Source organism: Polypterus senegalus, chromosome 2 (genome assembly GCF_016835505.1).
Source record: "Polypterus senegalus isolate Bchr_013 chromosome 2, ASM1683550v1, whole genome shotgun sequence".
In the NCBI taxonomy this organism is placed as follows: domain Eukaryota; kingdom Metazoa; phylum Chordata; class Cladistia; order Polypteriformes; family Polypteridae; genus Polypterus; species Polypterus senegalus.
The window spans coordinates 303,907,856-303,921,112 of NC_053155.1; the positions used below are offsets into that span (position 1 = coordinate 303,907,856).

The 13,257-nt window shown below is 38.5% G+C and overlaps 1 protein-coding gene across 7 annotated transcripts in view; it reads left to right on the top strand.

Annotated features, from left to right (window-relative positions):
- Positions 1-13,257, top strand: part of robo1 (roundabout, axon guidance receptor, homolog 1 (Drosophila)) — a 1,363,953-nt gene that overhangs the window by 1,279,974 nt on the left and 70,722 nt on the right. For all 7 annotated transcript variants that reach the window (XM_039745862.1, XM_039745859.1, XM_039745860.1 and 4 more), the window contains 2 exons: positions 1,038-1,159; positions 5,732-5,903. In XM_039745862.1, coding sequence (XP_039601796.1) covers positions 1,038-1,159; positions 5,732-5,903 — 294 coding nt within the window. The remainder of the gene's footprint in view (positions 1-1,037; positions 1,160-5,731; positions 5,904-13,257) is intronic.

Below are 13,257 nucleotides of genomic sequence, written 5' to 3' on the forward strand. Positions count from 1 at the left end.
TGACCAAGCCATTCACCTGATTAATTCCAATTGAGCAGACCTTCCATATGTTAAGGAGAATACATAAGGGGGCCAGCCCCCAAAACAAGCAGGAGCTGAAGATGGCTGCATTAGAGACTTGGCAGAGCATCACTTGAGAAGATCCTCAGCACCTGGTGATGTCTATGAATTGCAGACTTCAAGCAGTCATTGTATGCAAGTGATATGCGACAAAGACCTAAATGAGATGGCTTTAATAGACCTGTCATTGCTGTGTCCCAAACATCATAGTGCCCTGAGTTGGGGGGACAATGAAGAAAAAGTGGAGTCGTTTCTATCAAAATGTATGTAAATCCCCTTAAATAAAAGTCTGCAATATGCACTTTAATTAAGTCTGAATTGTTTGATTTTTTTTTTACTTTAAACTCTAAACTCTAAAACTTTAAGTTTTTTTTTTTTTGTCCCAAACATTATGGACAGCACGGTAGGTTAGCTATAATTTAAAAACTAATGCAAAGAAGGAAAACATTTTCTTTTTGTTTAATATAGACTTCCCAGTAATGTGTGGTTTTCAAATGTCTGCTCGTGAACTACAAACTGTCAGCCACTCTGAAATTAAAATAATAAAATTTTTTGAAATCTGTGACAAGTGGAATTCATTAAAGCGTTGCTCATAAAAATGCAACAAAATAATATATTGGCCATGTGCATCTGCCAAAGCAATATAACATAATCTCTTTTGCATGTTTTTATACGTGAGGTAAAAAAAAAGTCCTTGTTTTTTTTTTTTATAGCAGAGGAAAAAATATTTATGGTTATTCTGGGAACTAGGAGGGTAAGATCCATCTGCCATCCTCCCATTTGTGCCATTAGAGGTACCATCCTATGTTGGTGAATATTAAGAAGCCTCTTTTGTATCTCTCTTATAAACAGGGGGTCTTTAGTAAACTTACTAGCTAAGCATCTTTTGATCGACATGTTTTTATAGATAGATTCATGTTAAACGTTATTGCTCTGTTTTGATTCACATCTCACTGCCTCTGTCCCTTTATGATCAGCTCCCAGTGCCCCTCCTCAGAGTGTAAAGGTAACAAAGAATGATGACAATGGGACAGCAATCCTCGTCTCCTGGCAACCACCCCCCTTGGACTCCCAAAACGGTGTAGTGCAGGAGTATAAGGTAGGCTACAATTTTACTAACAGTGGAATTTGTGGATGCTCAGCTCCATCTGCTGGTTCAGATCAGTGTTATGAATGCTGTGTATGCTTATTTCCAGACTTTACATTTGAGGCTTTTTAGATTATGCATGCATTATATATATTGTTTAGGCCACAATATTGGTAACTAGTCAAAATAAAAGTAATACACAGGTAAGAGAAAACAATCACAGTAGCAGATGAGTGAAGGAATCTTCACTGCCAGGCAGTAGGATTGGTAGAAATCTGTCTTTGTGTTAGAGCCATAGATTTAACAATAGTAACATACAGTAGAATAGACGGTACAATATATGATATTTCACATTACCCCAATGTAATGTGCAACCACAGCAATGCCGCACAGTAACTACCATCTTAAACATAAGTAATATTATTTATTTAAACAAAACAGCACACAATTTGAGGGATTTATTTATGAAAAAGAATAACCAGAATGTATGACCTAATGACTAGGGTGCTGCCTGTGAAATAGCAAGGCTGCCAAGTTCACTCAGCAGTAAAAGATATGTTTATAATTTATATATAAATTGCGGCACATTTTAGAGCACCAATGAAGGTAAATGAAGTAAAATAAATATTTCCATGTGAAAAAATACAAAAGAAACGTAGAATCAGTGTTTGGCTTACCAGCTGAAGTCCTGTGACAATGAGCATCTTAACTTTCTTAACTTTCTCGTATACAAAGTATAGGGAAAGTATTGTAATTGTTCAAAAAATCGACCTCGAGATTTTGATGAATCTTGACGTTTTAGACCTCTCTGAGTCCAATTTACTTTCTTGTAGATAAATTATTGTAATCGTCCACAAATTTGATTTTGAGATTCGGATGAATCTCAACATTTTAGACCTTCCAGAGTCCAAAAATAGAATCTTTGGAATTACGTCTGTGTGTCTGTCTGTGTGTGACTTAGGTCAACCAAATTTTGCATACAAGTATTAGGTACAAAACATAGATTTCTATCAACTTTATTTCCGCTGACCAGAAGTGGTACTTTACCTTTTATTCATGCAGCTGCAGAGTCTGATTTATTCAACTTTACTTTTATAATAACTGCTCAATATATTATTAATTTGATTTGATTTGTTGTTGATGGCTCTTGAATGTATATAATATAAAAATATAATTATTGTCTTGCGGTGTATTCCTCAAATATCCATCCCCATATCTGAGTATACGAGAAAGTCGAGGGGAGACCACTCCTGATCTATCTATCTATCTATCTATCTATCTATCTATCTATCTATTTTTTTATTTTTAGCCTAGAAGTAGCATTTTACCGACAGTAGTTTTCCTTTTGTGGCCACCAGGGGGTGAACCCCAAACCCGACACAGCCAGACACCAGACACAAGTCCAGCAACACACCAGCTTTATTTTCCGCTCTAGGAAACCCTTTACTTCTTCCCACAACTGCACAGCACGGTACAAGAACACCAGTAACAACAATAATGCATTTTCTTTCTTTCATTCTCTGTCTTCCTTCTACCTCCACTCCTCCTCTGGCGAGTTTCGTCCCTATTCCTCCCAACTCTGGCTCCTTGAGTAGTGGCAGTGGGCTCCTTTTATCCTGCACTAGGATGTACCTCCAGTGGCCCATTAGTATTATCTGGAAATACTTCTGGGTGAGGTGGAAACCCAACACAGAAGGACTCTGCAGCCCATGAAGTACCCCCTGGCGGCACCCACAGAACCCAACAGGGATGTACCAAACTCCATCTCCCATGAAGACCTGTGGGAGTCTGTGGTACTTCAACAAACCAGGGGGGCAGCCTTCTAGCGTTCTGGGGAAGATAATGCCCTGAGCACACTTTCTCAGCTCGTCCTTAAATTGTGGATGTGTCCCAGCTCTCTGCCACACTTGTTATCGATACACACAGCAGACCTTCTTGAACTCAATACAAGAAATTGTATGGAGGTTTTTGCATTCCACTATACCTGTCTACGCTATGTTTAGTTACTTGTGATATAACTAATTGAGGAGAATGATTTCAATTTTACTGTTCTTTACTTGATAGGTGTGTGTATGTGTTTTTTGATGAGGACATTGTGTTCTGAATCATCAGAAAAAAGGAAGTGGAAGAATAGAGAAGGGCTTTTGAAGATAGAGGGATGAAGAAAAATAGGTACAGGAAAGACAGGATATATGAAGTTTAATGAGGATCAGTATTTACAAGTTAGCCTACAGGGACAGTTACTGAAAAGAGTGGAGAAGTTGAAATGTCTTGGATCCGTAGAGTGCAGTGTGGATGAGCAATTGGAAGAAGGTATCAGGAGTGTTGTGCTATTAAAGAATTAAGGATGAGGTTAAAAGTCAGGTTTTTAAGACAATGGTAAATCTGGCAAATGATGTATGGAGATGACACATGGGCAGTAAAGGAAATGCAGGAGAAGAAGTTGGATGTGGCAGAAATGAGAAGATGTGGGGTTACAAAAAAGGACAGAATGAGAAATGAGTCAATCAGAGGTACAATAAAAGTGGGAGAGAAATCCAGGAAAGAACAGGAAATTAGGTTGCAGTGGTTTAGATATGTGATGAGGAGAGACATTGAATATGGTGGACAAAAGAGTGATGGGAATTGTAATACAGAGGAAGAGAAAGTGAGTGAGGACCAAAGTGTAGGTGAGTGAATAAAATAAAAGAAGATCTGAAGGAAAAGAGTCTGACTAAAAAGGAGGTGCAGGACCACATTTCACTAAACACCTGTGACCCCACATAGAAGTAGGAAAAGATGAAGAAGAGGAAGAACAACAACAAAATTTATTTCTGCAGCTCATTTTCATACAAAGAATGTACTGTAGCTCAAAGTGCTTTACAAGATGTGAAAGAGGAAGTTACAAGAAAAGAAAAAAAGAAGATTAGTTAAGAATATCAATGAATAAGTAACAAAGACAAAAAATATCAAGAAACCCATAAGATTTGATTAAGCATAGATATGGTAAGTCGGGTCTTGAAACCCAAAAAATCGATCATAAAATCAGACTCCAACTTATATGCCCGTGTAAAAATGCCACACTTACATTTTTTTTTTTTACATTTTCTTGCCTCCTCCAATCTCACACCAGTTTCTGAGACGCCTCAAATTTTGTTACAGCAGCGCAGTTACCAATTTCTTTCGCTACTTCAACGAAGTTTAATTTAAAATCAGCTTCATATTTTCTTCTGATCGAACGCTCCATCATTGATAAGGGATGCTCTTACTATAAAGGTGTTTGAGGGTGTGAGATACAAAAAACACAAATCAGAGCAAACGCTGCTTCAGAATAGTGTATTACCGTGTGGTCATGTAGGCACAATAGAGAAAGTGAGAGAGAGGAGTTAGGAGGACACGCTGACACGGTGCATTGCCAAACCCACATAGAAAAAAAAGGCAGTGTGCTCCGTGGTTACTCTTTCAGGTGGGTGTTAGCATATCATAATCTCTTGGACCAATAGCGTGAGTTTTTCGCATTCGACTTTTACGACTGACATTATGAAATACCAGAAATTCTACGGTAAAATCAAATCCCGACTTCTCCGCGAGTATATATGGTAATTAGTAGAAGGGTAGCATCCTTATATACAATATCATAATGTAAATCTCTAAGGATGAGTTCAGTGATAATGTCAAATTGCAAAGAAAAAGAAGAAGAAGAGGTGTGTTTATGTGTGTTAAGTATGAATGTAAGTAAGTACGTATGTTAATTTTTTTTTTCTGTTTGTTATTATCCAATTAATAAAAGGGCAAGTGTCTTTGTGTCTGTGTATCTGTGAGTAAGTGTTAAAACAAAAAAAATGATTATAAATACCAAATACGGTCCTAAAAATATGAACATTGGCCTTATAGGTCTATTCTATTGGCTGACAGTGTTGAGTGAGCTCTTCATGTAATTATTCATTGGAAAAGTTTAAGTTTGATGAAACTAGGTTCCTCTGGCAGTGTAAGAAAGAAAGAAAACTTCCCATTTAAGTGGATTTCACGAATCAGTCACACAGTAGCTAAGTCAGTGATGGTGAGTGGGCTGGCATCCTCTTTTTCAATCCTTATATATTATGTCGGGGGTGGCGCAGTGGTAGCGCTGCTGCCTCGCAGTTAGGAGACCCGGGTTTCGCTTCCTGGGTCCCCCCTGCGTGGAGTTTGCATGTTCTCCCCGTGTCTACATGGGTTTCCTCCGGGCGCTCCGGTTTCCTCCCACAATCCAAAGACATGCAGGTTAGGTGGATTGCCGATTCTAAATTGTCCCTAGTGTGTGCTTGGTGTGTGGGTGTGTTTGTGTGTGTCCTGCAGTGGGTTGGCACCCTGCCCGGGATTGGTTCCTGCCTTGTGCCCTGTGTTGGCTGGGATTGGCTCCAGCAGACCCCCGTGACCCTGTATTCGGATTCAGCGGGTTAGAAAATGGATGGATGGATGGATATATTATGTCATACTGCCTTCCCTGTTAAGCTTTTTTCCTAAACTCATAAAGGGGTTATAATTAATAACAAAAAATTAACATTTTTTTAATGCTTGTTTTTGATCTCAAAAAATTGTTTTTTTTTTTTGGTTCCATTTATTTAGATTTGGTGTCTTGGAAATGAAAGCCGCTTCCATATTAACAAGACCGTAGACGGCTCAACGTTTTCTGTGGTCATTCCCAGTCTGTCTCCGGGAATTCGTTACAGCGTGGAAGTGGCCGCCAGCACTGATGCAGGTCTAGGCGTGAAGAGTGAATCCAGGTTTATCCAGCTTGGTGAGTAATGGAGTCAGATGAATTTAGGAATCTCTCTCTTCTTCCATGCATTACTTATTTTTTCATTTTTTACTGAACATGAACTGTTCTGCTTAAGAGCATCAACAAAAGAGGCTGAATTAGTTTAATCAAGGATGATTCTACAGATGTTATTATAAATGTCAGGATTGTTACTTCAGATCCATTGTGACCTGCGAGAGCCTGTCCTGGCAAATGCAGCTGTGTAACTACAAGCTTGTGTCTATGATTATGTCGGCATCTTCACAAAAGTTTTTTTTTCTTTTCACACTGAAACATGTACCTCCTTCAGTTCAGTGTTATTTTATGTGGCTGTGGGAGAGCTGTTTTTTTCCTACAGAGAGCTGACTTTGTGCTTTTTCTCTTTTGGCTTGTAAGGGCAGCACTGGGATTGAAGTGATTAACTCCTTTACTGCTTGATCAATATATAATTTTTGCATTTAATCCATACAGTTTATTTGTTTTTAATGTACCGGTCATCAATTATAACTATAGAAAATAACGATTCCTAAAAAAGCCATTGAAATCTGTGGCATCATTTAGTAAAAATCTATTACTAATAATGCAGTCACTCATGCATATTATTTTACTGTACAGTCTTCATTATTTCTTTCACTGTAATTCATCCTGTCTTGTCCATTCATCTGTCTTCTGAGCAAATTAATCCAGTTCAGGGTTATGGGTGTCATAACCTCACCTGACAAAACTGGGTAAGGAGAAGGAATCAAGATTAGTCAGGTGATAGTCCATTGTAGAGCCTACTCACTCACACACACACACACATATTAGAACATCAGAACAATTTGGGTGGGGACAAGCCATTCAGCCCAACAAAGCCCACCAGTCCTACCCACTTAATTCTCCTAAAAAATAAAAGATCCTAAAGTTCTACTGTCTACCACACTACTTGGTCACTCATTCCAAGTGTCTATGGTTCTCTGTGTGAAAAATAACTTCCTAATGTTTGTGTGAAATTTACCCAAGTTTCAAGCTGTGTCCCCGTGTTCTTGATGAACTCATTTAAAAGTCTCGGTCTCACTCCATTGGACTAATTCCCTTCATAATTTTTTTTTTACATTTTGTGTTCTGAAAAAGTTTTGGTCATTTTAAAAGATGGCTTCAAGCTGAATACAAACATAATTTCAGATTGACTTTTTCATCTTTTTGTTTTGGAATTTATTCACTTTTATTGTATTTAGTGTGTTTAATCACTTAATGATGCTGACACATGGTATTAGTTCAGTTGAGCGAAACATCTGTTGCTGTCAATTCTCGTTTCTGCTCGGCATCTGATGCTTCTCGTTTCAGTGTCCGACAATTTTCACGTTAGAATAATCTAGACGAGAACACGCCACTCAGCCCAACAAAGCTCGCCAGTCCTGTCCCCTTAATTCTTCCAAAATAACACCAATTCAAGTTTTGAAAGTTCCTAACGTCCTTCTGACTCCCACACTATTTACTCATTTATTCAATGTTTGCGTAGTGTGCCCTTAATAGTTTTCCAACTGTGTCCCTGTGTTCTTGATGAACTAATTTTAAAGTCACCATGTTGATCCATTGCACTAATTCCCTTCATAATTTTAAACACTTCAATCATGTCTCCTCTTAATTTTCTTTTGCTTAAACTGAAAAAGCTCAACTCTTTTAATCTTTCTTTATAACTCATCCCCTGTAGATCTGGAATCATCCTAGTTGCTCTTCTCTGGTCTTTTTCTAGTGCTGCTATGTTCTTTTTGTAACTGGAGACCAACCGTGTTCACAGAACTCTAGATGAGGCATCACCAGTTCTTTATAAAGCTTGAGTATAACCTCCTTGGACTCCACACATCAGGGTGCTATATAACCTGACATTCTGTTAGTCTTCTTAATGGCTTTTGACCACTGACAGTTGATATTGTAGTGTCCACTATGATTTCTAAGTCCTTCTCATAAGTTGTACTTTCCAAGTACCACTTCCGGTTAGCGGAAATAGCTCAAAAGTTGATAGAAATCTGCACTTTCTACCTTAATACTTGTAAGTAAAGTTGAATAAATCGGACTGTGCAGCTGCATCAATAAAAAAAATAATCGAATATGTGCAGGGCTGGATTCAGATGAAAAGAGGCCCTAGGCTATTCCACTTATGAGGCCCTTTCACCTCCCATTTTTAAGTTTGTAAATTACATGAGAGATATTAAAATACATCATTACTGTGATATATATCAATATGTTAAATGAAACATGTTGTGATTGGTACTAACCTTTATAAAAAATGTGGCACGGATAATAAATAAAAAAAAGTCGAGAACACTTATTTGAACATTTATTCTCAGCACCATATATAGTACTTGTAACAATAACTAATCAAACATAACACACAACATTTACAAAGAAACAAAATTCAAACAATGAAAATCTTTGACTACGAAAATAAAATATCATATTTTCTATCAATTTAAATTAAGAATTCCGCGAAATGAAGATATTGTCACAAAAAATTTTTCAATAGTCTATAAACACTTCACTAAAGTATTGAACCTACTGAACTCAAAAGGCGAGAATCAAATGATCGTATACGCAATCCTAAAATAAGAATCTTTTCTAATAACATTAACACGTGTTTCATATTATCGAAGTAACACGAATATAACCGAACTTCGGGATATCAATCGGTCTGTTCGTTTGTCTGTTCCAATCTACACCAATCTGCACTTTATTTATGCAAGAACAAACCAGAGCTTAGTAGCATAAGGCACGTCAATATTTGCCATAGCAATCAGTGAACGTATGAACTATACTTTGGTGCAATCTAGTATATACAAACGAACAGACCCAATGAGCCGAACGCGTTGATCTTAACCAATACATTTTTATGTTTGTTTATTAGTCATATGCGTTGAATTTCTCCTTATTTTCGGTTCAGTGTTTTAGTGTTCACTGTTTTTAGAATAGTGTAATTTTAATTTTGCTAACAATTTGAATGTAGGCCCCCCTTGATCTTGAGGCCCTAGGCTGAAGCCTAGTTAGCCTATAGGAAAATCCGGCCCTGAATATGTGTTCAGGTAAAGTACCACTTCCGGTTGATAGATTGGCCCAAAAGTTAATACAGATCTACCATTTTGGTGTAACAACCACATGCCAAATTTCATCTATCTACCTTGTTACATTTTTGAGTTATCGTGTTTACACACAGACACACACACACAGATAATTCCAAACAAACTGTATTTTCAGGCTCAGGGAGGTCTAAAATGTCAAGATTCATCAAATTCATTCATGATTACTATACTTTCTCTATACTTCATATACTGTACGAGAAAGTAAAAATTACAATTATCTAACAATCGCATAACAATCTCTCCATCACTTGGAGTTAGAATCTGCTGTCTATGGAAGCAACATCAGCCACATGATATTGTAAAATGGTATTTAAAAACGTTTGTGTCCAATACTAGTAGTATTCTGTTATCACATTTATTTTTGAATATGGCACACTGTTATAAAAATGCGTAATAAATAGAACCGATAACAAACTCTATGGAATGATTATGTAAAAATGCTCCAGCTTTCAAACCAGCTAACCAAGTTTCCAAACGCACCTGAATGTTTCTGCAGGCCGACATCTTCTTACTTGTTGATCTTTGTTAACTGCTTTATGAAGAGTTTAAAATTGCCCAGAGTCTAATCTTTGTTCTTCTACTGTACAGCGTGACTTGAATATTAGATAAAAACCCTACATGCTAGTTCAGTTGATAGATGGTAATATGACAGTAAATAAGTTCAACGATAAAAAAATTATTTTAACATTTCTTGTACCACTACCACATTGTGCTGAGACAAGTTGTCTAACACTTTCTTTTTTTTTTACAAATTATAAGAGTTTACACTAACCCAATTGGAAAAAAATCCCTGATTTATAATATGATACACGCAAGAAACATGGACATATTAGATATTGTTTAAAAAATTCCATTTGAAAGACGAGGAGATTTAAGCCTTTAGCCACACAATAGATTGTCTAGCTGAGACGCTCTACATACTCACATTTTTGTCCCTCTGTAAAATTCTAATGTTAACCCAAATATCCCTAAAATCAATAAACCTAAGACATGTACGTGAAAGTAAAAGTGTAATGTTTAATGAATTTGATCTACAATTTGCCTTACAATCGCATGCCAATCTTTCCATCACTTGGAATTAGAATCTGCTGTCCATGGAAGCAACTTCAGCCACATGATATTGTAAAACGGTATTTAAAAACTTTTGTGTCCAATACTAGTAGCATTCTGTTATCACATTTATTTTTGAATATGGTGCACTGTTGCAAAAATACGTGATAAATAAAACTGATAACAAACTCTATGAAGTGACAAGAAAATGTACAAATGCTCCAGCTTTCAAACCAGCTAACGAAGTCTCCAAACGCACCTGAATGTTTCTGTAGGCCGACTTCTTCGTACTTGTTGATCTTTGTTAACTGCTTTATGAAGAGTTTAAAATCGCCCAGAGTCTAATCTTTGTTCTCCTACTGTACAGCATGAATTGAATATTAGATAAAAACCCTCTGTGCCAGTTCAATTGATAGGTGGTAACATGACAGTAAATAAGTTCAACCACAAAAAAAATCATTTAATCATTTTTTATACCACTACCACATTGTGCTGAGACAAGGTGTCAAACGCTTTCTTTTTTTACAAATTACAGTATATTAAAGAGTTTACAGCAACCCAATTGGAAACAAAATCCCTGGTTTATAATATGATACACACAAGAGGAATGGACATATTAGTTATTGTTTAAAAAATTCCATTTAAAGGACGAGGAGATTTAAGCCTTTAGCCACACAATAGTTTGTCTAGCTGAGACGCTCTACATACTCACATTTTTGTCCCTCTATAAAATCTTAAAGTTAACCCGAATATCCCTAAAATCAATAAACCTAAGGCATGGAGCCAACTGTGAGAGAGAGTCAGGAATGAAGGCTTTTTTGGCAAACTTCCCCGGCCATGTTCTCTGTCGGTGACCAGATAAAAGGAAAACCTTTGTAGGGGAAAGGAGAAAGCAAAAATGAGGTCAACAACAACAAAATAAAAATCTGCAGCAATGTTTCTAATTTGTAGAGGGATAACAAAAAAAAGGCACTCAGAATCTGCATCAGAGATCATAAAGCAGCGTGTATTTACATTTCATCTAGTTTGTAAAGGTTTAAACAAAGCTTTAGTTCTGCAGCAGGAGTTCTGGCGGCTGAGTCAGCGGTGGAGTTGAACCCACAAGCCTGTAGTGTGAAGTCCAATGCCATCACACTGCCTCCATCTGGTCAGAAATATCAATGAAGCTACTCTGTTGTTGTTTTGTAGGTGTTGATTCGTTGATTCATATTTTTGCAGTGGTTAAGGCTTTGGATTTCAGTCCCTGAAGTTTTCAGTTCAAATCCCACTACTGACTCTGTGTGACTAGTGTGGAAGAGCAGCCTGACCCAGACAGACACACAAGAACACACACATTTATTATTCTTTTTTCCTGCACAGCACAAACCGTGTCCAAATGCCCAACAAGACTCGGTCCTTTACACTTCTTTTCTTTTGTCTTTTCCTGCCACCTCTACTCCTCTCCCGCAAGCTCTGCCCTCTGCCTCCCGACTCTGGCTCCCCAAATGGAGTGAGGTGCTCCCTTTTATACTGCACCCGGAAGTGCTCCAGGTTCTCCCTGATCAACTGGGTGTGGCAGAAATGCTGCATGGGAATCCGGCTCCTCTTCTGGTAGCACTTCCGGGTGTGGCGGAAGTGCTGCATGCCAAGGCTCCAGAGCATTCCAGGTGCCCCCTGTCGGTGGCCATGAGCCCCAGAAGGGTTGAGTTTCTAAGCTCTAAGCCCGTGGCCCCGATGCAACACTGAGGGACTGCCCTCTAGTGTCCCGGGGGAGGTACTGCTGTTGACATCTCCTCCCACTCAGTCCTCTACTCAAAAGGGCGTCCCAACTGGGCAAGGACCCCGGCCGTCTGTCACACCAGGAGTAAGTCACGTCCTGTGCCTGTGCACCAATCAGAAGTTAACAAAAAGAGATGTAACCAATTGAGTCGTTTTAGATAAAGGCATTATCCAAATAAGTAAATGCATTTTGATAACATATAGTGAGTCCAACTGGGGTGTGCATTTGTGTGGACCCTGAAATGGACTGGTGCCCAGTTAAATTACATTATTCACGTCTAATGATATATAATGGTTACAGAATAAGAACAGTGATTAGTCAATACACCTCATTATATAAGTTACTTGAATGTTTTTCTGCTTGGCTGTGTGATTGAACCTCACCTCAGATGCATGTAAGTTCTACCACACTTGCCTCATGCCCATGCCCCAAGCCGTGCTGTGATTATCATTGGCTCCCAGTGACCCTAAACTGGTCGGATTAAATTAACCTCTGCTGCACATGCAGAATTAAATTTATACCTTGTGATAAGTGGTCCGTGGCGTAGAACAGGTTTGTAAATAAATAACTGAGCCCCAAGAACGCTCAGAATGGGGGCAGGCGGGCGCATGATGGTGATTGCTGTGCTTGACTGACTGCGCACTGATGTGCAAATGATCAGTCAGGTGCCGCATTCACACCTCAGAGTGGGCGAAGGATCTCATCTGCAACTAAATAGGTGGTATAAAGGAGCCTACAAAGTAGAGAGGGGGGGAAATAGAAAAACAAGAGACAGAAAGAGAGGTGGAGGTTTAAGAGGAAAGAAGGAAGGAAGGAAGTAATGATGGAAATGGCAGTATTGAGAGTGGAGCGCTGAGGAGGAGCGTATAGCAGGTGCTGAAAGGGACAGAAGAGGGTCACTCCAGCTGAGCATCGTCTTCAGGTAGATGGAGTGACCTGTTGCTGAAGTGGCCTCCCCCCATATGGCCGAGGGGTGGTAGCAGGAGTTGGATAAGTGAGGGTAGGTACGGCACCCTGCTAGGAACCTGAGATGGCAGGAGGGATCCGAGTCTGGATTTTGAAGGTTGGCTGTGCCTATCAGTAGGACATCTCCTTGCGCTGCTAGATACAAATAGGGTAAGCCGGGGAGATGTCGGCTTTTAGAAGGAGGCAGCAGGGTTTGTGTCTTTTTAAAGAACAGTTTTCTGCCATGATTTTTAAACCTCAGTTTTTATGGATTTTTTTTTTATTATATGGATACTCTGTTTTTTTAATGGAATATTTTTTATTATGGACAATGCGCTGCAGTGTTTGCACTTTGATATTTTGTTTGAATTATATAAAAAAGTAACTGTCACTTTTGCACCTATCACTTGCTGTAAGTGTGTGTCTTCATTTGCCCAGCTCATCTCGGTCTACAACTATCAATGGTTTTGGGTTGTAAAGGCAC